General features: G+C 32.4%; 1 protein-coding gene across 10 annotated transcripts in view; it reads right to left on the bottom strand.

Annotated features, from left to right (window-relative positions):
* The window catches only part of LOC139527655 (coiled-coil domain-containing protein 62-like), a 69,210-nt gene that overhangs the window by 15,357 nt on the left and 26,224 nt on the right, over positions 1-27,629 (bottom strand). For all 10 annotated transcript variants that reach the window (XM_071323190.1, XM_071323193.1, XM_071323192.1 and 7 more), the window contains exons 6-12: positions 26,571-26,737; positions 22,837-22,938; positions 20,205-20,376; positions 15,995-16,087; positions 12,233-12,321; positions 2,664-2,764; positions 1,569-2,160 (exon numbers count right to left, since the gene is read on the bottom strand). In XM_071323190.1, coding sequence (XP_071179291.1) covers positions 1,569-2,160; positions 2,664-2,764; positions 12,233-12,321; positions 15,995-16,087; positions 20,205-20,376; positions 22,837-22,938; positions 26,571-26,737 — 1,316 coding nt within the window. The remainder of the gene's footprint in view (positions 1-1,568; positions 2,161-2,663; positions 2,765-12,232; positions 12,322-15,994; positions 16,088-20,204; positions 20,377-22,836; positions 22,939-26,570; positions 26,738-27,629) is intronic.

Genomic DNA, 27,629 nt, shown 5'->3' with positions numbered 1-27,629 from the left:
AAAGAGGCCTAAGAATTCAATTTTTGTTAAAATCAAAATTAGTTTAATTTTGGACCCTTTGGACTTTAATGTAGACCAATTTTAAAACGGGACCAAAAATTAAGAATCTACATACACAGTTCGATTTGGCATATCAAAGAACCCCAATTATTCAATTTTTGATGAAATCAAACAAAGTTTAATTTTGGACCCCGATTTGGACCAACTTGAAAACTGGGCCTATAATCAAAAATCTAAGTACATGTTTAGATTCAGCATATCAAAGAACCCCAAGGATTCAATTTTTGTTAAAATCAAACTAAGTTTAATTTTGGACCCTTTGGACCTTAATGTAGACAAATTTGAAAACGGGACCAAAAATTAAGAATCTACATACACAGTTAGATTTGGCATATCAAAGAACCCCAATTATTCAATTTTTGATGAAATCAAACAAAGTTTAATTTTGGACCCTTTGGGCCCTTTATTCCTAAACTGTTGGGACCAAAACTCCCAAAATCAATACCAACCTTCCTTTTGTGGTCATAAACATTGTGTTTAAATTTCATTGATTTCTATTTACTTAAACTAAAGTTATTGTGCAAAAAACAAGAATAATGCTTATTTGGGTCCTTTTTTGGCCCCTAATTCCTAAACTGTTGGAACCAAAACTCCCAAAATCAATCCCAACCTTTCTTTTGTGGTCATAAACCTTGTGTCAAAATTTCACAGATTTCTATTAACTTAAACTAAAGTTATAGTGCGAAAACCAAGAAAATGCTTATTTGGGCCCTTTTTGGCCCCTAATTCCTAAAATGTTGGGACCAAAACTCCCAAAATCAATCCCAACCTTCCTTTTGTGGTCATAAACCTTGTGTTAAAATTTCCTAGATTTCTATTCATTTTTACTAAAGTTAGAGTGCGAAAACTAAAAGTATTCGGACGACGACGACGACGCCAACGTGATAGCAATAAACGACGAAAAATTTTTCAAATTTTGCGGTCGTATAAAAACTGCATTTGACCCCTATGTTCTATTTTAAGTAAAGGCGGCCATGTTTTTTGACGGATCAAAAATCGAAGCACACACTTTGTGCAGGATAATCTAAGGAACAATCATGCTAAGTTTCATTCAAATCCATTCAGTAGTTTCAGAGGAGAAGATGTTTGAAAAATTGTTAATGACGACGACGACGACGGACGCCAAGTGATGAGAAAAGCTCACATGGCCTTTTAGGCCAGGTGAGCTAAAAAGGGGAATGTGCCAAAGAGAAAATAAGCACATTATTAGTATGTATGGAACATGTTTGGGATATAAAGTTGCATACAATCAATGCACATATGAAGAGTGAATTCCTCACTTGGGATCCTCCTGTCTTGCTTTCTGTGATATTTATTCTAGTATTCTAGATATAACATGAACAGAACAAAATTATTTCTAAAAAAATGATTTGGTCATTTTTAAGATTACGGAATAAATTTCTATAAATATTCTTTTAATATTGACTGAACTTCACATAAGAACTGCTATTATTTTGCTTTATTTTTAGTTGTTTTTTTATTTATATAGAAATTTGAAATTTTCTTACCTCTTTATTTGGACTTCCTAAATTAAAGCTATTATTCAAATTATTGTCTTCATCATCTTCATCATCTAGATAATTGGACAACTTTTCTTCAAAAGAAACTCGCTGTCTCCTGGATGAGGACATTTCTTGCACAGTAAAGTCAACTTGGTGTGTTCCACTTATACCACTGTCCCTAGTTAAACTACTTATTCTACTCTCCTTAGCACCATAAAAATGTCCAGAATCATGTTTATCCTCAACATACTTATCATCTATTGTTCCTTCACCACTTAAATTATGCAAATGTTGATCAAACCTTGCTTTAATATTTTTTTCACTATTTTCACCCTCTTGAATTGTCTCCCTTTCATCATATATCATCAGATCATCTTGGTCATTTATACTTTCTTTTGATGGTCCATATGTTTCAATGTCTGATAACATGGGCTTTAGTACATGTTCAGACTGTGGAGTTTTATATTTTTCTGAGTAGTGTATTGAGGGAGAAAGTGATCGTTTTTGCTTTATGGATTCTGCAAAAGTTTGTTGTGGAGATAAATCTGCAGTTATTCGACTGAATGATTTACTGCAAGAGAAACAACTTCTAGAAGCACTGAAAGGGGAAAAAAATATAATTATTCAAGCTGCAATTAATAACTCAAACTTTCCAATTTATGAACAGACATGCATTCAATAACAGGAATAAAGTAAATAACTCAGAACTTTACTTTTCAGTTACATTTAATTTTAATGAAATATTGAAAGAAATCCAAATCCTGATAATTGTAAACTGTAACTTTTAAGAGGTTCAAGCTTTGAATAAAGAAGACAAACTATATGCTGTACATGCAAACATTTACATTGACTGTTAAAGTTTAACAACACAATATTTAATGTTAATGTTATGAAAAAAATATTTATGATTTTATATCATTAAGTGATATAAAACTAATTAATTAGTATCATGAGTATCAGATTGTCTGATAATAACAATGCAACATGACTCCTGAAATATTTATCTTTCTGTACAACAAAATTTAATCTTTTTTCCTATGTACATGTATTGCTTATTAGTATTGTTGCACAAATCTTTAGACTTATATATAATTTACTAACCTCATTTCATCTAAACTACTTTGCTGCTTATGTATAACTTCTTTTGAACTTTCCAAATTCAACTGTAATAGAGTCAGTTCCCTCTGCTGTCTCTCAAACAACTGAAAATTAAGTCATGTGATAACAAGAATGTGTCTGTAGTACAGGGATGCACCATCCGCACTATTATTTTCTATGTTCAGTGGACCGTGAAAATGGGGTTAAAATCTAATTTGGCATTAAAATTAGAAAGATCATATCATAGGGAACATGTGGACTAAGTTTCAAATTCTGTTGATGTGTTACATATTTGTTTTTCGTTCATTTTTGGTATATTAATTTGGCTGATAGTTTTCTGGTTTGAATTGTTATACATATGTGATTTTCAAGGTCTTTTAACATCTTTATTGCTTTATAGATATGGGCTTTGCTCATTGTTGAAGAACATAGCTGTTAGTTTCTGTGTCATTTCGTCTCTTGTGGAGAGTTGTCTCATTGGTAATCATACCACATTTTCTTTTTGATATATACTGACATGTGATTTGGGCAATGTATAAAAGACAGTAGACTTTAGTTGTTCTGTTATCATAAATAGATAAAGAAGACAAATCATGGTAACAAACCAAGGGAATAACATCAACTTACTATAAATAGCAAGTAAGTGCCCCCTGCTATGCATTCCAACCGTGCAAGGGCTGTATAGCCAGTCAAGGCTGTTAAAGCTTCTATTTGTTGCTGCTATGCATGCATCACCTTCCTTGAAAATAAACAGGTGCTTTATTCCCAATGAACTTTTCCTTTTGTTTTAACAAGAGTGCACACGCTGAAATGTCTTGCCTTCTTTACTAATCATTGATATTATGCTTATAGTCTTAAGTATAAAGCTTTATTAAAAACTGTCACATAAACTTATTAACCAAGATAACTAAACAAAGACCAATGAACCATGAAAATGAGGTCAAGGTCAGATGAACCATGCCAGACAGACATGTACAGCTAACAATGCTTCCATACAAAAAATATAGTTGACCTATTACTTATAGTTTAAGAAAAATAGACCAAAACACAAAAACTTAACACTAAGCAATGAACCGTGAAAATGAGGTCGAGGTCAAATAAAACCTGTGTGACTGACATAAAGATCATAAAATATTTCCATCACCAAATATAGTTGACCTATGACATATAGTATTAAATAGAAAGACCAAAACTCAAAAACTTAACTTTGACCACTCAACCAAGAAAATGAGGTCAAGGTCAGATGACATCTGCCGGCTAGACATGTACACCTTACAATCATTCCATACAACAAATATAGTTGATCTATTGCATAAAGTATGAGAATCAAAGAGCAGATTGCTCTGAGGGATACGATTGCCATTGTTTCATTGACACATGTATGCATGTAGCTGGATAATATTATTTTCAAAACTAATTCAAATGACAAACAGACATGTAAAATAGTTACAAAATAGCCAAATCCGGATAAAAGTGTATGAACAATGTAATTAGGTCTATAATCTATTGTGTTTTATTTTTGTACTATCAATACCAAGTTTACTTTCCGCAGCAGTCACTGACTGACTCAGAGTGAGAGATGTCAGAGAAGGTATTTTATTTCACTCATTGGTTATTATATTTTATTAAGTGTCTGTTAGCGATGCGCCGACGTATAGTCATCAATGTGCTGATGGATCGTCGTATGATGTAGATGTAGATGTAGATTTCAATTTGTTAATTCTAGGAGGAACCCCATAACTCTTTAAATATTTAATTTCCTTTGGGTCAGTCATCATGGCTCCTTTCCGTACACATTTATCGGTTTAAATTGCATTTGTTTTTAATATAATACAACATTTATTGACAGAACGAGCTAATACTCGACTTCTTGTTTATATTCAGAATTCACGGAAGTTACTGCCGGAAGGGAGACAACTCAAAACGATAATATGGAAGACTCTATTTCGCCTGAAGGGGTGTTCTACGATGTGGAATATATTTATTTTAATCTAAATGATGCATATGATTTAAAATTATGCAATAACAATAAACCTCAATAGCAGACAAACATAGAAAAGATCCCATGAGTTATAAATTAATTAATTGAGTGGGGAATCCAGAGCAACCATTTAATCTAAAACCCCTTAAATTCAAGAAAACTATACGCATGCGCATAATTTCCAATTCAAACCCTGGGGCAAGATATATTAAATGCTTATTAAACGACCTAGATGGTTCTCAATTTCTTTATGGAAGTACAATCTCAAATATCAGTTTCATAATGGTAACATATAAGAAAAACTCCACTTCAGTTCTTATATGACAGAAATAGATTTATCGGTATTCAGAGAACTCTCGCATTTTATCAAAACTGGGAATTCCCTCTGACGTGTTTCTAAATTTATAACTACACTAAATATAAATACTGCTTAATTCTGATTTTCCGTGTTGTTAAAAACACGCATCGAAGTCAAGGGAATTATCAAACATGAAGATTATGAAAAGAACATTATAGGAAAGTTGATTAAGGTCAAGGATCAGTAAATAAACTAGTCCATAGATTTTTTTAAAACTTAGAACTCAATTAGATATTAAAAATATACATCAGAAAATGTAAAAAAAAAGTATATGTCACTGACTTCGTTTTCAAGAAAAATCCATTTTTAAAATGGTCCGAGAGGGTACTAAATTACATTGAATATATAGGGTAAATCTATATTTTTCTTCTACAATTTTCGGTTTCTGGTATAAATCACGAGAGCTGCTCCATAGAATTTTTTTTTAAATTAATATTTTTTTCCTCTTTGTCTTACGAATTAGATGATATTAAAAAAATATATGGTCACCGACTTCGTTTTCCCTGTAGAAGCGACGCAAACCCGACATTTTGACCAAAAAAAAAACATCAAAATTCGTGACGTCGTAATTTTTATTCTCTAATTTTTGTGCTATTTTCACATTTCCTGACCGGTGTGAGAAAAATATTTCTCCTCACTAGTGAAAAATCTGTTCTCGGCAAATGATTAGTCGAAATTTGATTATGACGTCAAAATGTTTTGTTTTCTTCTCAATTTTCCTATTGTGACGTCATGAAAAAAGGCGACCTTGCCTGATGACGTCGCATATAAAGAGCACAATTTTCTGAAAATCTTTGAAAAAGAACGATAAAAAGCATTAGAGAAACAGATTCCGACACTATAACTCGTGTATTACGATATTTCTCCACTCGAGACAGTTAAATTTTATTATTTAAAGCGCGAGGCTTGCACATCAAAATTCGTGACGTCGTAATTTTTATTATATAACGTCAAGTTATCATGCTAATAATTTCCACGATGACTATGTGTTTCGTATTGATAGATTCTTTTTATCATAAGAGTCTGGATAATTATCACAAATTTTTATTTAGTATTACCAATATTCTTTATTCTTTATATTTTAGCACCTCATTATACACTTTTTCTTTTTTTTTCTTTTTTGCATTTTATTCTGCAATTTTTGCCCATTATTCTGTATTCCGGAAACCCCAATCAGAACCTCTTTTATTGAACATTTTAAAAAGAAATTATACGTTGTAAAAAATGTGATACATGTATGTTCATTATCAATATACATATCTAAATCAATTACTTATTCAGACAAAAATACGTTGTAAGTACATGAACGCAAAAATGGTAAAATCTTAAAAATAGAAATCATCAAGGTTACTGTCTACAAGTTGACAAAATAAAAGATGTAAATGAAGCTATATTTTTTTATGCCCCCTCAACTACCCCTGTACATCTGTCCATCCGTCATTCCGTCTGGCCGCCCGTCCTTCCGTCCGTCCGTCCATCCGTCCGTCCCTCTTTATAGTTTATAGTTATTCCGCAAAACAGCTACAGTTTGAATCCTAGAACGTACTTTGCAGTCTGTTTGCATGTGGTCAGGGTTTTGATCTTTATTTATATTTGCTCTAATGAGAGATAGTTGAACTTTGTCATTTTTGGGTAACCAATTCATAAATCTCTTAGACTATCTTGTAAGTCATCTGTTTACACTTTTTCTCCGTTCCGATATATGATTTGGCCACTTTTGAAAAAAAAACATGTTTTTTTAGCAGCGGAACATGTAAAAGCTTGTGTTTTGGTACTATATCACGACAGAACGTGTTCTGTCCATATACTGCTGCTTAACATCGCATATAAAAACCAACATTATATCAATGATTCTACAAATTCTTGAAAGAGTGTCGTGTGGTTATTTATATATCTTCAAGTTAACAAGTAAAACATGCAGACAAACTGACATCTTTGTTAATATCTTTTTTATTCTGTATAAAATTTATTGTATACAAGTCTACAAAAACGTTTTAAAAAGGTTTACTAAATGGTTATTGTTCCATAAGTGTACATATGTATGCTCGAAGTATGTATAGAATCAGTACATGATACACAACATGCGACAAATAAAGGGGGGGGAGGGGGTAGTAATGACAGGAAACTAAATTAAACTAAGGCTTTGATGGATGTAAACTTTAATAAAACTGGAAGTTACATAAGGGGAACAGGAAAATAAGAATATATTGCATCACTTACAACAACCTTTAAATTGACCAGTGATTTTTTATTCATTACTGACCAGCAACACCGAGATAATACAATGATTTTTAAGGGTCCATATGAAGTGTGGACCTAAATGTTCTTTATCTTTAGATATAACGCTTATTCTGTAAAATCTTCAATTAACGATTTTGTAAAATTCTGTACATGGTCTACACTATTATATTAAATAATTATTTTATTTTCCATTGTTATTCTTTATAATTTTGCACTTTTTTGTTCAATTTTGACATTCGCCAGTATTCCTTATTCTGCAACTCCCTTTGAGATCTAATCATGTGTGACAATAAATTATTGTGCTTCTCTCTCTGAATTTCCCTTTCTCTCAAGACATTTGCAGTCTTTGTAGTACAGTGTATTTTCCAGAAAATACATCGTGTAAAAACATTTCCGAGGAAACCAAATTAACGGAGGTTGAGACATATGACATAACAACAGATGTACATATTTATGTTTGATATGTCTACAACCCCCCCTTGTTTTCCCTTTCCCTTCGAATTTCGTTATGGCGGGATTGAAATTTCTATAAATTCGGGACCTGGGGATTTCATGTTTTTAAGTCCGGGATTTCGGGATCAGGACCCCTGCACCCCACCCCCGTCAAATGCATATCATAAGATGTCTTTTCCTTCTTAATTTTCTTTTGGCCTTGTGTTGTTGTCTGGTTACTGTCTTATTGAAGTACTCACTACTTACGGGATTTACATTGAACTTTAGGTACTGAAAGTCTGTGACACTGTGCATATTTTTCAGTCAGTATATATAGTAGTACTATGATATAGAGGTGATCGATATAATCTCGTTCTCAACCTTCAAGTTTTATGAGTGAAATAGAATGGAGAACAGTTCTATTGTGTATTTGAAATGCTACTTTCAGCTAGGGTACATTTTTTTTTATTCGGTTAATTTTTACCCATATATATATAACAAATTTCCTTTGAGGAGACAACCGTACGAATCAATACTATTAGGATACTAAGCCCTGTATAAATCTTTAAACCATATACTATTTATACATGTATCTATTTAAAGATTTGTGTTCTATTTTTAACATCGAAATTGCGGACGTGAAAGAAAGCACCATTACAAAAACAAAAAAACAACGTTAGATTACAAAATGTAGCCATGGATTAATGATCGTGAAACATCATTTTTGCTTATTTTTAATTTGTTATAATCTAAAAACTGTGTATGAATATTAAACTATTGTTCCAACCGTGAACAAGGTTAATTAATTTAAGTGTATTATGATAGTTTAGTGCCATCTATGACTGACGCAGCGTCGAATTTATGACCAGTATTAGTTTATGTGGTTCATTTCCTTTTCTCTAATTTGAAAATATTTTTACTTGTTCCGACTAGTGTGATAATTTTCAAAATATGGGAGATATTATAGTCTTACCGTACAATACTAAGTTTTAACTTTAGTATTAATGTCCCAAACTTGCACCCCTAGCTTCTGCTTATTTTCTGCTAGACGATGTCTTTTCCCAGTGAATATTATAGGGCTTTTGAAAGGACAGTTTTGACATACTACATATAGAATACTTATCAGACCACGCTGTTTTTTCTCATCACAATTATGTAGAAATAGTAGTGAGCAACAGTTTTCACACTTGTTTTAACTGGTCGGCAGATATACAAACTCTACCACCCTATGTCCTGATTTTCATTTTGAAGATCGTCTTCAGGACTGTTTTCATATTCATTTTCAATTTTTAATTTTAGAAAAACAAGTTCATTCTCCTAGAAGTAAAATACTTTCCGTCAAATTTACCGTTGACGTTGTCCCATCGAAAAGTCGCCTGGTGCAATTTTAACATAGCAAAATCTGGTCAAAGGGACGTAATTCGTACAAAACGTCGCAATATTTCGCGGAATCCGCTAGACGGCGTTCATTTACTGTTACTTGACCTTAAGTTCAATCCCTTTATTTGTTTTTACCTTTTAAAGCAAGACAATCATAAGAATCTGAGATGTTCCTTAATGTTAAGAATAAAACGATTGACGTGAAGGAAATTGCTCTGAGCCACCGGTATAAGTCTACAGATTGCTTGAAAGCAATCGTATCCCAAAAACAGGCCAAAACACAAAAACTTAACTATAACCAATGAACCATGAAAATGAGGTCAAGGTTGGATGACACCTGCCAGTTGGACATGTACACCTTACAGTCCTTCCATACACCGAATATACTAGTCCTATTGCTTATAGTATCTGAGATATGGACTTGACCACCAAAACTTAACCTTGTTCACTGATCCATGAAATGAGGTCGAGGTCAAGTGAAAACTGTCTGACAGGCATGAAGACCTTGCAAGGTACGCACATACCAAATATAATTACCCTATTACTTATAACAAGAGGCTCTCAAGAGCCTGAATCACTCACCTTAATTTTTTTGGTTAAATCTCTCATCAATGATTATTTTGGCTTTTCAATTTATTTAAATGTTCTTTGAATCGTCCTATTTTCTTCAAAAGCAAAAAAAAAATCATTTTCTCCTATGTTCTATTTTAGCCATAGGAGCTAAGTTTCTGACATACAAGGAAATGAAATATAAAATTTATACTAGATACTCTGAAACTCATTTAGCCTAAGTTTGGCTGAAATTGATACAGCAGTTTCAAAGGAGAAGATTTTTTAAAGTAAGTCAACATGATGAACAAATTGTGAAAAAAGTCTTTAAAGGGCAATAACTCCTTAAGGGGTCAATTGACAATTTTGGTCAAATTGACTTATTTGTAGATCTTACTTTGCTTAACATTTTTGCTATTAACAGTTTATCTGTATCTATAATAATATTCAAGATAATAACAAAAAACTGCAAAATTTGTTTAAAATCATCAATTCAGGGGCATTATACCTGAAAAACCAGTTACCCAATTCGGCTGAAAATTTCAGGACAGGTAGACCTTGACCTAATAAATACTTTAACTTCTTGTCTTATTTGCTCTAAATGCTGGAATTTTTGAGATATAAGCCAAAAACTGCATTTTACCCTGTATTCTATTTTTAGCCATGACGGCCATGTTTTTTGACGAAATAAAAAATAAAGCACAAACTTTATTTTATACACCCTACTGATCATTCAGTTGAAGTTTGGTTGAATTTGGTTTAGTAGTTTTAGAGGAGAAGATTTTTTAAAGTTAGCAAATATGATGAACAAATTGTGAAAAATTGTCATTAAAGGACAATAACCCCTTAAGGGGTCAATTGACAATTTTGGTCATATTAACTTATTTGTAGATCTTACTTTGCTGATCATTTTTGCTGTTTACAGTTTATCTTTATCTATAATAATATTCAAGATAATGACCAAAAACTGCAAAATTTCCTTAAAATTACCAATTAAGTGGCAGCAACCCAACAATGGTTTGTTTGATTCATCTGAAAATTTCAGGGCTGATAGATCTTGACCTAATGAACATTTTTACCCCATGTCAGATTTGCTCTAAATGCTTTCGTTTTTGAGAAATAAGCCAAAAACTGCATTTGACCCCTATGTTCTATTTTAAGTAACGGCGGCCATGTTTTTTGAAGGATCAAAAATCGAAGCACACACTTTGTGCAGGATAATCTAAGGAACAATCATGCTAAGTTTCATCCAAATCCATTCAGTAGTTTCAGAGGAGAAGATTTTTTAAAGTTAGCAAATGTGATGAACAAATTGTGAAAAATTGTCATTAAAGGACAATAACCCCTTAAGAGGTCAATTGACAATTTTGGTCATATTAACTTATTTGTAGATCTTACTTTGCTGATCATTTTTGCTGTTTACAGTTTATCTTTATCTATAATAATATTCAAGATAATGACCAAAAACTGCAGAATTTCCTTAAAATTACCAATTAAGTGGCAGCAACCCAACAATGGTTTGTTTGATTCATCTGAAAATTGCAGGGCTGATAGATCTTGACCTAATGAACATTTTTACCCCATGTCAGATTTGCTCTAAATGCTTTCGTTTTTGAGAAATAAGCCAAAAACTGCATTTGACCCCTATGTTCTATTTTAAGTAACGGCGGCCATGTTTTTTGACGGATCAAAAATCGAAGCACACACTTTGTGCAGGATAATCTAAGGAACAATCATGCTAAGTTTCATTCAAATCCATTCAGTAGTTTCAGAGGAGAAGATGTTTGAAAAATTGTTAACGACGACAGACGACAACGACGACGGACGCCAAGTGATGAGAAAAGCTCACATGGCCTTTTAGGCCAGGTGAGCTAATAAGAGAGAATTCAACATTACAAAAAATCTGAATTTTTTGTTTCAAGTGGTCACTGAACCATGAAAATGAGGTCAAGGACATTTGACATGTGACTGACGAAAACTTCCTAACATGAGGCATCTATATACAAAGTATGAAGCATCCAGGTCTTCCACCTTCTAAAATATAAAGCTTTTAAAAAGTTAGCTAACGCTGCCGCTGCCGCCAGATCACTATCCCTATGTCTACCCCAAGGGTGACTGGGGTATAGAAATATGGTCACTTGGTCTCCTCCCGACCGGCAGTAAAACACTTGCTGAAGTGGGGCGTCCGTTTGGCTGTGCGGGATGTATCAAGTTCGCAGTCACGTCCGTCAGAAGGGGACGTTAAATCCGATACCTCGTGTAAAGAGAGTGCCACGCTCTTTGCACGTTAAGAACCCTTGCAACAACTCTTTGAGGGGTCCGTAGGTGGCCTGTTGCAAGGCCAAATTTCTGTCCCTATCCAATATACCCTCGTTTTCCAGTGGCAGTCTAAATTTCCCCGACCATCATCCAAAATGGCCTCTATTGAATCAACCTACCTATTGTATTTATTGTGAACTTGTTCTCGTCCTGAATATGCATGAAATATTTGCCACTGGACATTAAGCAACCAACAATCAATCAATCTATCCCTATGTCGAGCTTTCTGCAACAAAAGTTGCAGGCTCGACAAAAATTATAACTGGAAAGGTGTACACAATTTGTTTTAGTTAAATCTTAGCATTCCGATACCTCTCTTAGTTGCTTTAACTGTGAATCTGTTCTTGTCTGTTTTGATTTTAGAGATTCAATCAACTGGTCTTTACATTTCTCTCTACTGCCTACAAGTACAATTTTTAAAAGTTAAATCTAACTAATAACAAATACAGTCAACCTACTAAGCAAACAAATCATTTAAAAAAACATAGTACTTTTAGGCACTGATGGATTAAGATAGCTTTCATTTAGAAATTTTGAAACAATGAATTGTATTGTATTAAGATAGGAAAATTATAAATATGAATGAATTAATAATATTGGAGTTTTTGTCCTATATTTACAAATGTCCATTTTTAGGTGAACCTATATACCTTTATAATAGATTTATATGCCATACATTAAATGTATAAAAGCTATTGAAAAACTAGTCATTATGGTAATATAAGGACTGGTCTATGGGCAGTCAATGTATCACAATAATGAATAGTTCTTCAATAACTATTATGTGTATTTCATATTGACAAACCATGTTTTTAAAAATTCTTATAAATTCAAATTGTTCAAAGAAAAATCTATACATTGTAGTGATAACTATTAGTCACTGCCATTCAATTTTTCAGTATAAGAATACAAAATGAAGTTTTCTATATATTGATAATAGAGGAAAATATATTGTAAACAAGAATGTGTCCATAGTACACAGATGCCCCACTCACACGATAATTTTCCATGTTCAGTGGACCATGAAATTGGGGTCAAAACTTTAATTTGGAATTAAAATTAGAAAGATCATATCATGGGGAACATGTGTACTAAGTTTCAAGTGGATTGGACTTCAACTTCATCAAAAACTACCTTGACCAATAACTTTAACTTGAAGTGGGACTAACAGACGCACAGACGAGCGATTTATTTTCGTGACTTTTGTGAGTAGAAAAAAATAAAGTGATTATAAATTGTCGCGATTATGTATAACTTGGATCTTTCCTTTCTTAATTACATTAAGTAAATTTGAAAATCATGAAATTAAATCACTGCAAAATGGACTAGAAACGCCAAATAAAGTATCTGCTTTTCAACAACTATCACATCAATCTAACATGATCCAAGAACAGATTGCTACACCAAGCGCAGCTGGATATGATGGCAGAGGTCCAACCCTGAACAGTTGGGGCAAAAATGGACACAATATTTGCGCTTGATACAGGTCTGAATTTGGATTGTAATTAAATATTTGACACATAATAGGTTTCTGACACAGAATAACTGTAGTCAAAGAACTTAGAATTGAGGTCAAGGTCATAAAAACCAAACCAGAAATACATGTACACCTTACAATCATTCAATACAATAAATATAGTTGACCTACTACTTATAGTTTCTAACTTTCTACAGTTGCTTAACAAGAAAACTAAACGTTTACCAATGAACCATGAAAATGAGGTCAAAGTCACATGAACTATGCCGGGCAAACATGTACAGCTTACAATTCTTCCATACAACAAATATAGTTGACTATTGCTTATAGTTTAAATAAAACAGACCAAAACACAAACACTTAACACTGTGCACTGAACCATTAAAATGAGGTCAAGATCAAATAAAACCTGCAAGACTGACATGTACATTATACAATATTTCCATACACCAAATATAGTTGACTTATTGCATATAGTATTAGAAACTCAAAAATTTAACTTTGACCACTGAACCATGGAAATGAGGTCAAGGTCAGGAGACACCTGCCAGCTAGACATGTACACCTTACAATCATTCCATACACTAAATATAGTAGACCTATTGCATATACCTGTAGTATAAGAAAAACAGACCAAAACAAAACAAGAGTGCACACGCTGAAATGTCTCGCCTTCTATATACTAATCATTGATATTATGTTGATAGTCCTAAGTATAAAGCTTTATTACAACTGTCTCATAAACTTAACATTAACCAAGATAACTCAACAAAGACCAATGAACCTTGAAAATGAGGTCAAGGTCAGATGAACCATGCCTGGCAGACATGTACAGCTAACAATGCTCCTATACAACATAACTAGTTGACCTATTACCTATAGTTTAAGAAAAATAGACCAAAACACAAAAACTTAACACTGTGCAATTAACCGTGAAAACGAGGTCATGGTCAAAAGAAACCTGCGCTACTGACATAAAGATCATAAAATATTTCCATATAGTATTAGATAAAAAGACCAAAAACTCAAAAAACTTAACTTTGACCACTGAACCATGAAAATGAGGTCAAGGTCACATGACATCTGCCTGCTAGACATGTACACCTTACAATCATTCCATACAACAAATATAGTAGACCTATTGCGTATAGTATGAAAAAAACAGACCAAAACACAAAAATTTAACTATAACCACTGAACCATGAAAATGAGGTCAAGGTCACATGACATCTGCCCGCTAGACATGTACACCTTACAATCATTCCATACAACAAATATAGTAGACCTATTGCATATAGTATGAAAAAAAACAGACCAAAACACAAAAATTGAACTATAACCACTGAACCATGAAAATGAGGTCAAGGTCAGATGACACCTGCCAGTTGGACATGTACACCTTACAGTCCTTCCATACACCGAATATACTAGCCCTATTGCTTATAGTATCTGAGATATGGACTTGACCACCAAAACTTAACCTTGTTCACTGATTCATGAAATGAGGTCGAGGTCAAGTGAAAACTGTCTGACAGACATGAGGACCTTGCAAGGTACGCACATATCAAATATAGTTATCCTATTACTTATAATAAGAGAGAATTCAACATTACAAAAAATCTGAACTTTTTTTTCAAGTGGTCACTGAACCATGAAAATGAGGTCAAGGACATTGGACATGTGACTGATGGAAACTTCGTAACATGAGGCATCTATATATATACAAAGTATGAAGCATCCAGGTCTTCCACCTTCTAAAATATAAAGCTTTTAAGAAGTTAGCTAACGCCGCCGCCGCCAGATCACTATTCCTATGTCAAGCTTTCTGCCACAAAAGTTGCAGGCTCGACAAAAACTGTATTATAACCACTGAACCATGAACATGACATCAAGTCAGATGACACCTACCAGTTGGACATGTACAACTTAGTCCTTCCATACACTGAATATACTAGGCCTATTGCTTTTAGTATCTGAGATATGGACTTGACCACCAACACTTAACCATGTTCACTGATCCATGAAATGAGGTTGAGGTCAGGTGAAAACTGTCTTGACAGGCATGAGGACCTTAAGCTTGCAAAGTACCCACATACCAAATATAGTTATCTCATTACTCATAACTAAAGAGAATTTAACGTTACAAAAAATCTTAACTTTTTTTCAAGAAGTCACTGACCCATGAAAATGCTGTCAAGAACAATGGACATGTGACAGAAGGAAACTTCCTAACATGAGGCATCCATATACAAAGTATGAAGCATCCAGGTCTTCCACCCTTTAAAATATAAAGCTTTTAAGGAGTAAGTTTATGCCGGCGCAGGCAGATTACATTCGCTATGACGAGCTTTCTGTGACAAAAGTCGCAGGCTAGATTAAAAAAAAATTTCTCTCAAAATATGGTCAAAATCTCAATTCAAATTTCCAATGAAGTTTGCAACCATATTACTTAGGAAATTTACCACAATTGCAACCAAAACAAATTGTTCATTTAAAAGCTTTAAACAATTTGTTATCAAATGTGTTTTATGACAAAATGATATGTTTCCGATCATTAAAGGCTAGGGAAAACACAACTTTGGCTGAAAGACACTTACTATACTCATCCTGTAAATTTCCTAGCACTTGTTTAGTTTGGTCTGTTATTGTCATCTGATTTTGTAACTCCTCATCTTTTTTCTTTAAAACATCTACAGTAAAGAAAATACAATTTGAATAAAAACAAGAAGTTGCATGTGTTGTCATACTAAGGATGCCACAACTCATGATCAAAGAACAAGAAAACAGAAAGTAAGTGTTCGACAGACCTGAAATTTGCCCATCACTGTCTTTGTTTGACCAAATATGACTTTATTCTGCTTCCAAACAATAGTTCCAAAGAAAAGTATATACATCATATTGAGAAATTTTTGAAAAAAGTTTTGGCAACAAGAAGCAGATGTCTGCATTTTCCAACATTATTCACACCTCACATCAATGTCAAGATAGAGGCTAAATATGAAGTCATTCTGTTCAGTAGTCCTGGAGAAAAGTGTGAAGAAAATATGTGTTGGACAAACAGCCAGACCTGTTGATTGCAATATAGCATACTCATGGATTGTGCGATATAAAAACTATAAACAATTTATATTAAAGGGCTTAGCATTTGACACAGTTTTGATCCCAAGGTGATTTTTTTTACAAAAATTTTCATATAAGCTAGTTATGACTTAGGCTAAACTTTCAGGTCTGGAGACAAATATCTATTTAAATATTTCTTAATCAAAGCACCAAAGGGTGCTATAGGCATGATAGGCAGTTAATCAAAAACCCAAAGGCAAACTTGGCCACGTTCAGATGAATAGTGTAAAGAATTAGTCAAAATATTTATCTCCGGCATTGTTCTCAGCTATTTCTAAAGTATCAAATAATGCTTGTACAGTAATGTTTATGTTATGCAATCCTACCACTTTCAAAAGTTATTTCCAATTTATATTTATAAAGATTCAATGTCTGAGATTATACACATTCACTGTCCTATGTTAGGGGAGAGTTTTGTGCCAGTTAAGATGTTTAAGCCGCCACATTCTGTATGTACCTGTCCATAGTGAGGACCCATGAATGCGGTGATTGTTGCTGTATATCATATTTATTTTGCATAATTGTTTTGTACATTTTTTAAAATTTTATTAATTTCTTGTGTATACTTCTTATTTTAGTATGATGTCCAAGTTATTGTAAATGCTCTTTTGTTCTGACGTTGGAAAGTTCCAGGCAGAAAGAACTAACTAGCCGAAAAGTTCTCCAGAACTTATTAACTTTGTTCTTCCTCTGGTTTAAAAGTTCCACCTGAACAAGTGACTAGTTGAAATAGTTTACATTTTTGTTATCATGGTTATTGTGTTAAGGTGCCAGCAAAAGCAATCCTTTGGGTGTAGGAGTTTCTCCCTGCATTAAAGATCCATTGGTAACCTTCGACTGTTGTCTGCTCTAAGATCTGGTTATTGTCTCTATGACACATTCCCCATTTTCACTCTCATTTTTTTTCCGTCTCAAATTATAACTGAATTAAAATATGTTGATTACGGTTTAACTGTCTTCCATTACTAATATCATAATAAAAAAACATTTATTTAAACTTTCAATAACTGTAATAGTAAGAATTAAGAAAAACTTGTTTGTAACTTCAACTGTTCTCGAGTCTAGTTAGTCGACTCGTTACCTTTTTATCGTATCATGCGATTTCTTTTCATATTATTTTCATGGGGAAATCGTTTACCAGCTTAAAGTTGCTGAAGGAACCGCATAGAATTGTAGTTACTTTGTTCTTCCTCTGGTTTAAAAGTTCCACCTGAACAAGTGACTAGTTGAAATAGTTTACATTTTTGTTATCATGGTTATTGTGTTAAGGGGCCAGCAAAAGCAATCTATTGGGTGTAGGAGTTTCTCCCTGCATTAAAGATCCATTGGTAACCTTCGACTGTTGTCTGCTCTAAGATCTGGTTATTGTCTCTATGACACATTCCCCATTTTCACTCTCAATTTCTTTTACGTCTCAAATTATAACTGAATTAAAATATGTTGATTACGGTTTAACTGTCTTCAATTACTAATATCATAATAAAAAAACATTTATTTAAACTTTCAATAACTGTAATAGTAAGAATTAAGAAAAACTTGTTTGTAACTTCAACTGTTCTCGAGTCTCGTTAGTCGACTCATTACCTTTTTATCGTATCATGCGATTTCTTTTCATATTATTTTCATGGGGAAATCGTTTACCAGCTTAAAGTTGCTGAAGGAACCGCATAGAATTGATTCAATAACACTTAATGAGTGTTCAAATGTGAAAAATTATAAAAAGAAACATATAAAAAAGTCGTATTTTTCTGTACCGGAAATCGAAAAGTCCTTGTAAATCAAAAACAATTGCGGTGTGATACGCGTCACAGATTCAGACTTAATATTTTACAAAATATGCGACTTTGAAGTTATATAATGCCGTCCTTTAGAAAATAGTTGTTAAAGTTTACATCACAATTTTTATTGAACCACATCGAGCTTAATCAAAGCACGTGTAGCATTATGTTACATTGTACACAAAAGCGAAACAATCTTAAAATGACCTTGCATTGAGTAATCAGAAAACTACAATAACAACAACTTAATTTGACAAGCATGAAGGTGATTTGCTAGAAATCGGAATAATATTAACAAAAAAAAACAAATGAGCATACATTAAAGATTACTGAATAAAGATGATTTGAATAATCTCAATCAGCCAAAAAAAAAGAATAAAATGATTAATAATAAAGTACCTATGTATCATCAGAATTCTCCCAATTTAAAAGGTACGTAAATTTCGTCTTCTATGTAATTTGAAATTGCCGCCAACTTATATCAGCTTATTAATAGACTACTAACGTATGTAATATGTATCGATGACAAACAATATTCCTACGACTTTTAACATCTGGGAAATGTAAACGACTCATCTTTATAGATTTTCAGCGATCAAATATTTCATACAATTGTTCTTTGAAATCTTAGCCCACAGCACAGGGGGTAATAAACTATAGAAGGATTTCTATCGAGCACTACTTCCTATGTGCAACTTCAAAACTTTTGGGAAAATCGACGACCATTTAACATTTTTATGGTAATATTTTTTATATTCCAAAATAAAAAGTATGAAAAAAGTGCCCTATTAGTTATAAATAACATGATAGCCAGCCAGATAATAAAAGTGGCACATATTTCAGCATTTATTGGGTAGAACATAAATCTAGGGTGCTTGCATAAAGCAGCTTAACTGCTTAAAAACTATAACAAATATCAGATTTATCTAGAAACCAAATCTGGCCATGATTTTGACCTACTTATAACCTTATTCTAAACGAATTATTTCCTATCTACTTTGGACTACTTTTATATTTTTTATTAAAGTCCAACAACTGTACCTTAAGGGTGCTTGTGGGTATAAATCTTTTTTTTTAATATAAATTTTGCTATTTTTTTCTATGAATAATAATTCGTGGTAATAAGTTTTATAACATTTGTATGATTTGGTTGAGGCAAGATAATATTAGGGAACAGAAACAAAAAAATCAGCTATTTTTCCATACATAAAGGAGCAAACTAAAGTTAGAGAACAGAGACCAATATGGTTATGTACTTATGGAAGTACAGATGGTAAAGGGTAACACTTAATGCACGCCTCTGGCAACAGATGGGGCATTACAATAAAATGTGAGAAAACATGATCTTGGGACTCAGAGTAGTAGAAAAAATAATGTAAGGGTTCTGCGGAACACAGTGTCTCGCCTACTTTTGCTGTTAATCACAGGCTCAACAAAAATGAGGAAAAAAATCATAAAAATATTCCTCTCTAAAATATCTTTTGATTATAAGTAGCCTCTGTCCAAGTTTAGTAAAAATCCAGGATAGTTTATGAATCTAATAAATGTTTTAAAAACTTGAACTGTAGACTTATTATGTAATGTCATTGGAAGAAAAACTAAGTCCATTTATAAGTAAAATATGGAAAAACAGGAACAAAATTTTAATAAAATTTAATTCTAGGAGGGTGGTAAAGGGTTATTTTCGTGCAACCTTTTCGGCCTTTTCATTTCCCATATTTTCGTGTTTGGCGTTTTAATTCTTGTTTTCTCGTGTTTGACTTGATTTGCGTGCTTCATGTTTCCCCTTATTTATTTTTTGTGTTTCATGTCAGTGCTCTTAATTTTTGTGCATGTCGCGCATTTGATTAACATCTTGAAGGAAAAGCAAAAGTATTCTTAATGTAAATAAAGGCTATGATTTTAATACCACTAGATTCCTTCAGATTATTTTTCATCTTTATATACTGATCCTTCCAGTGGTTTGTCTGATTAACTGAGTCCAGCTCTCTCTCCTGACACTCCCTGGATCTGATGTCTAATTGGCGTAATCTGTCACTTAACTCCTTTATTTGAGCTGTTGCCAGTTCTAAATCCTTATCCTAAGTAGGAAAATAAAATATAAACTTAAAAGTCAGGCTTGTATAAAACCACAAATGTTTGGAATCAAAGATTTGGAATGAAGTGGATTGAAAATACATCAGTATATAATAAAGGAGTAACTTAGGAGTTGCCAACTTTAACTCCTACTAAAAAAAACTGATATGAGGAACCACAAATTGAAGAAATAAAATAAAATGTAAATGCAAAAAGTTGACTCATATCACATGTATCAGTGGTTTGTGAGGAGATAATTATGATTGCAGATATTTCTCTGTATGCAGATATTTCTCTGTGTAACATAATCCTATATTTGCTTCCTAATTTCATCTCATCTTAGAAACTTTTAATAACAAAAGTAATTCAGAACACATACTTATTACTTAGACCTGGCTTATGTTGAAGAAATTTATACCATCATTTTAGTATTTTTAGTTGTTCTGTGTATTACCTTTCTTACTATCCATTAAAAGAGAAACAATTATCTGCAATATCAACCAAGCAAATTACTGCAGGGAACAGATATCTAAACATACGTCAGCTTATAAGATATTCATGATACACCATACAAAATAAAGGGCTGCGCTTTAGCGCATGATACTCCCGTTGCTCTTTTTAACTTGTCTTTTATGCTTTAAATGAATTTATATGATCAACTAGAAATATATATACAAATCAAAAGGGATGTTACATTAATATATTCACCAAAGTTTCATAAAATCCCCCTTTTTTAAGTATAAAAATTCATTACTTAAGAAAACGTAAAATCTAAAATTTATAAAAATGGAAAGGGAGCTTATGTCAATAAATATAAACAATTTATCAAAGTTGCATAAAATTTTGTGAAAGTGTTAGTTATTGTCCCAAAATTGGAAAATCCCCCCTTTTTAAGCATAAAAATTCATAACACGGAAATGTAAAATCTGAAATTTATAAAAATTGAAAGGGAGCTTACATCAATAGATATAAACAATTCATCAAAGTTTCATGGACATTGGTGAAAGCCTTTTTGAGTTATTGTCCGAAGTGTTGAAAATCCCCCTTTTTTATGAACAAAGCCCCATAAATCCAAAACTTAAAATCTGAAATTTATAAAAATTGAAAAAGAGCTTACATCAATAGATATAAACAATTCACCAAAGTTTCATGGACATTGGTGAAAGCCTTTTTGAGTTATTGTCCGAAGTGTTGAAAATCCCCCTTTTTTTATGAATAAAGCCCCATGAATCCAAAACTTAAAATCTGAAATTTATAAAAATTGAAAGGGAGCTTAAGCTTACATCAATAGATATAAACAATTCACCAAAATTTCATGGACATTGGTGAAAGCCTTTTTGAGTTATTGTCCGAAGTGTTGAAAATCCCCCTTTTTTTTTATGAATAAAGCCCCATAAATCCAAAACTTAAAATCTGAAATTTATAAAAATTGATAGGGAGCTTACATCAATAGATATAAACAATTCACCAAAGTTTCATGGACATTGGTGAAAGCCTTTTTGAGTTATTGTCCCAAGTGTTGAAAATCCCCCCTTTTTTTTTATGAATAAAGCCCCATAAATCCAAAACTTAAAATCTGAAATTTATAAAAATACACCTTATCGCTATTTGTCCGCCATTACTGGATATCACACAGGTTCCCGTAAAATTATGACGTCATAATACAAAATAGCTGACGCCACAATGAAAAAGTGATTGTTGTATGCGTCAAAAGTTCAAGCGGCAGGGTCAGCCGGGAATAGCGATAAGGTGTATTGAAAGGGAGCTTACATCAATAGATATAAACAATTCACCAAAGTTTCATGGACATTGGTGAAAGCCTTTTTGAGTTATTGTCCCAAGTGTTGAAAATCCCCCCTTTTTTTTATGAATAAAGCCCCATAAATCCAAAACTTAAAATCTGAAATTTATAAAAATTGAAAGGGAGCTTACATCAATAGATATAAACAATTCACCAAAGTTTCATGGACATTGGTGAAAGCCTTTTTGAGTTATTGTCCGAAGTGTTGAAAATCCCCCCTTTTTTATGAATAAAGCCCCATAAATCCAAAACTTAAAATCTGAAATAAAAAAAAAATGAAAGGGAGCTTACGTCAATAGATATAAACAATTCACTTCAGTTTCATGGAAATTGGTGAAAGTGTTTTTGAGTTATTGTCCGAAGTGTGGACGACGGACGGACGGACGGACGGACGGACGGACGGACAACGGTATACCATAATACGTCCCGTCTAAAAGACGACGGGCGTATAAAAACTAACTTAGTGTTGATGAATTACATACACACTAAATTATTTAAGAAGTAAAAATAAATACATCCATGTATTTGTATATTTTGTGCTCTACGTGTTGAAAAAGAGGACAAATGAAAAGATCAAAACACTACTTGATGAGCTGCTTGATGCAGAGAACCCCTTATAAAAAGTAGTGTAATAATCTATGAAATTTAGTCAAGTTCAACAAACCTTCAGTTTAATTTTAGTGATAAGCTCCTGTTCTCTGGCTTGAAACTGTCCCTTTATACTGGATATGTCTTTTAATACACTTCTTAATCTTGTATTTTCATCCTGTATATATATTGAACGATAAAATATACAAATTTACAACTCCAAAGCAAGGGGTAATTTTTCTATTAATAAAATAAAAGCAGATATTTGATTTATGAAAAGTTTTTGTTAAAATATCAGATAATTATAAAATAACTAATCGAAGAATTCAAATAATGAAAATTATTCCATATTGATAAAAATTTAGTCGGTTTTTGTATATGAATGAGATTTTGATAAATAGCATATTCCCCCTGCGGAAAAAGTATATTCACCGTGCAAAACATCGCGTGTTACTACGAGCATAATTTTGGTAAAAAAATGTTACATGTACAATTGGTTTTGGTATATAATTTCCATTCCATACATTTCTCTCGGAATATGGAATAAAACAGTTACTGTCTTTTGTTTCGGTAAATATGTGGTTTGGCCTCATTGAATATCAGTTTTTCAAAAGTCTATAAAACATCTTATTCTATATTGGAATTATTTTAGTAGGTTTCCCTATATGAATTGGATTTTGAATAAAAAAGCATATTCACCTGAGAAAGTGTTATTCACCGCGCTAAACGTCATGCGCTTTTACATGCAACGTTATGGTAAAATGTTTCGTGTAAAATTTGTTTTGGTATATGTTTGTCATTAAATACATTTTCTTTTCTCGGAATATGGAATAAAACAATTACTGTCTTTTGTTTCGGTAAATATGGGGTTTTATTGACTTTTGAAAAACTGATATTCACTTCGGCCGTTGGCCTCAGTGAATATCATTTTTTCAAAAGTCAATAAAACCGCATATTTACCTCATCAAAAGACAGTAATTGTATAATATTTACCTCATCAAAAGACAGTAATTGTATAATATTTACCTCATCAAAAGACAGTAATTGTATAATATTTACCTCATCAAAAGACAGTAATTGTATAATATTCAAGGAGTGACCGAACACACATTAATTAACGTAGCACATGAGTTAATCATCAGTGTTGTTCGGTCACAAGTTGAATATTTTTCAATATTTGAATTCTTTGATTATTATTTTGGCAAAAAGCTTTTTTTTTATTGAAATTAATGTAGAAATTGTAAGGAATTATATCTTTTTCTATGCATTCACAATTTGTTTGGATCCCATGTTATCAACAACTTCTTGACAACTCCTATTATTACATCTTACATAGTAAATAGTTGATTGGTTAAAACAGAATCATGTCTCATCGTTAAATTTCAATGTTTTTCCAAAAAGTGGCAAGAGCGATGAATAACCCTTACAAACTGAAGTCTCCATTGAACAACCCTATAATTCCCCACTGAATAACCCTAACAAATTGAAGCCTCCATTGAACAACCTTATAATTTCCCGCTGAATAACCCTTACAAATTGAAGCCTCCATTGAACAACCCTATTATTCCCTGCTGAATATCCCTAACAAATTGAAGCCTCCATCAAACAACCCTATTATTCCCCTCTGAATAACCCTAACAAATTGAAGTATCCTTCAAACAACCCTATTGTTCCCCTCTGAATAACCCTAACAAATTGAAGTCACCATTAAACAACCCTATAATTCCCTGCTGAATAACCCTAATAAACTGAAGCCTCCGTTGAACAACCCTATAATTCCCCTCTGAATAACCCTAACAATTTGAAGCCTCCATCAAACAACCCTATTATTCCCCTCAGAATAACCCTAACAAATTGAAGCCTCCATCGAACAACCCTATCATTCACCAGTTAATAACCCTTGTCGTACTCAATGATCAAGAGTTGACTCCCTATAAAGTATGATGTCACTGAAAGTCAGATAAACAAAAACAAATATGGCAACGGCCAGGTTAGAAGTCCATCAAGTGATGACGAAACATGACCTTACAAGACTGGGAAATTCATCTAGTGTCGACGATGTCTCTTGTAAAGGGTCCTTTTCATGATATGGCCATCTATATAAGAGTCTACCTTTGTTGTACATACACGAAATGTCAGTAGATTCAAAATAGTTTTCTAACGTAAGTGTTTTGACAATCTGTTCCAATATTTTACTTTTAATAGAATTATATTTGCTCGGTAAAATAAAACAATTATGGGCCATTGAGTCGGTGAATATCCAAAATGGTCAACCTGAGTAAGGGTTATTCCCCTCTGGCTAAGGCCCTCGTGAAATAACCCATACTCAGGTTGACCATTTTGGATATTCACCTCCTCAGCAGGCCATAATTGTATATTGTTGTATAACGGCAGAGAGTGAAATAACCTTGTTTGTTTCACATGTGAAATTATCTGTTTTTATTTCACTCGGAAATCAATGTAATTCATTGCAACCAATGTAATAATTAGCACTATTGAAACATATATCAATTATTTTTCAGACACATTCAGACAGGTAGGTAGCCAAAAAACCGCAAAAAAAATAAAAACCCAACATGAACTTAACATGAACATGATAAGTTATGTCAATTGAATTATGTTTTTACCATTAAGTTCTGACATTAACAGTTATTTATCCATATTAATTTTGAAATACAAAAATATTAGCCTATTCCATATATTCGGTAATAAAGTATTCTTCATATATACATGTAAGTATTAAAGATATTGATATAATATATATATATAAAACAGTAATCTATGATTTAATTAAATAGTATGATACATATAAGTGGTTTATGTTACTACATTATGTAGTTAAATGTAAAGGGTAATCTTATTAATAAAAGAATGGATGAACGAACAGATGGGGCATAAAAATCTGATGATTAATTGGTGATTAAGTTGAGTTTTCTTTATGGCTTTGTTGATATAGAATTTTCCTGAACATTAACCTGTCAAGACTTCTATCTGTATGTCCAGATTATTCAATATATAGATACCCATACTTACAGATAATATATAACTAGATTCAGCTTAATAATTTTTTACTAACTACATGTATGCAGCTACTTGTTATATTTGTATTTGTGCCAATTTCAATGTTACCATCAAACTCACTGACCAGCAGTGAGTTTATTTTCATCTATAGTTATATAAAACCATCAGAACCCTATAAATTTTCAGGTTATCATTTAACACCCTAAGAGAGTCCTTTCACATATATATGTTAAGGGAATTAATAGGTATTGCTCTGAATTAGCTATTAGGCATTTTTTTTTGTATGCTCATTGAATTAGCTCTATGAAAAGCTTCATGTTTGAGTTGCAGCAGATATCTTAAAACATTTTTATTTTGATATAATAGTTGCTCTCTAATATCATTTATTGTTAAAAGTATTTAGTTTTTTCCTTGTGAAATGCCTTCCTATAAGATTAGCATCATCAATTACTTGATACAGGACATAACGCAAATTAGATTCAGATCAGAAATCAGATTTATTATCTCCTGTTAAATTTCCCAATCAGTAGTAGATTTCTTTACAAGATATTACTACTGAAACATCAATTGTTTAAAAATTGGTAAATGCACATCAAAACTTTCAACTTTGAAACAAGCAGCTCAGTACTGGTACTTATAACATTCAGTCAAAACGGGTTACTATCAAAATTTATCTTTTTAAATAAAACAGAAATCCTGTTGTTTAGTAGATCTCTACATTTTGTACAAAATTCAAATCTATTCTACTGAGTTCACCCACATAAAATATTTGCAGGAATCATCTTATACCTTTAAATCCTGCACATATTTGACCTGTCGTGAATTTTCCTCTGTAATTCTATTCAGTTGATCTTGTGTTGTCTCCAATGTTGAGTTTTGTGATGTAGTTTCATTTCTCATTGACCTTAGCTGTGCAATGGCTTGTCTTAACTGTTTAGTTCTGTGCTTGACCTCCTCTGTAAGTGTAAAGTAGTTGACTGCATTTAAATGTTGACAAAATAATTTTTATTGAGGGTCCCTACTATATTAATGCTGCGTTTACATGTAATTTCGAATTCAATTTGTGTTTACTACTTCTAATTACTTTAATTGGCACTAGAATCGTTTAACATCCAAACGTCAATTCAAATACCAATTGCAATACGTGTCAAATTTGCTTTACTGTCGGAATGATATTGAATTTTAATTCGCATTATCAATTGATTGATTACAATTAGCAGATTAGATTCAAATTACAATTTAGAAAGCTTCCACACCATAGTTTAATTCCAATTAGTGCCAATTAACTAATTCTTATTAACAAAAACATATTTCAATTCAAGTTAAATGTAGGTGTAAACTAGGCATAAGAGTAAATGAAATGTTTAACATATAATTATAAGTTTCATAACTAGTGATTTATATTGGATATCGCTTGATATCAACTCAAATTATTAATTTCACTATAGTAATTAATAAACCTATGACCAGTTTATTTTATTTCTACTGGTATTTTATTTTTGTTTATGTGTATATCGTGTCATGTGACCGTCTGTAGTTTTGGGGGCCATCTCAATAGTTAATTAGATGGCTTCTAGACGAAAATACACATGAAATGCTGATATATATAATCAAGTATATGCACTGTTAACTGTTTATTTTAGACTTATTATAAGTTGGAAATGTAATTTAGTGTGTAATAACTTTCAAATATGAGAATTTCAGTCAAATCTGTGAATGTGATTTTGACAGCTAGTGCCCCTTTAAGATTTTTATCTGATGACGTCACAATAACGTCATAATATTTACCATTTCCATAAATAAGATGAAAATACAGAATTTTTGTAGTTGTCCAACTTTATTCCCTTT

This window comes from Mytilus edulis, chromosome 6 (genome assembly GCF_963676685.1).
Source record: "Mytilus edulis chromosome 6, xbMytEdul2.2, whole genome shotgun sequence".
In the NCBI taxonomy this organism is placed as follows: Eukaryota; Metazoa; Mollusca; class Bivalvia; order Mytilida; family Mytilidae; genus Mytilus; species Mytilus edulis.
Note: the sequence above shows the minus strand (reverse complement) of the source record. Positions and strands in the feature narration are given on the sequence as shown.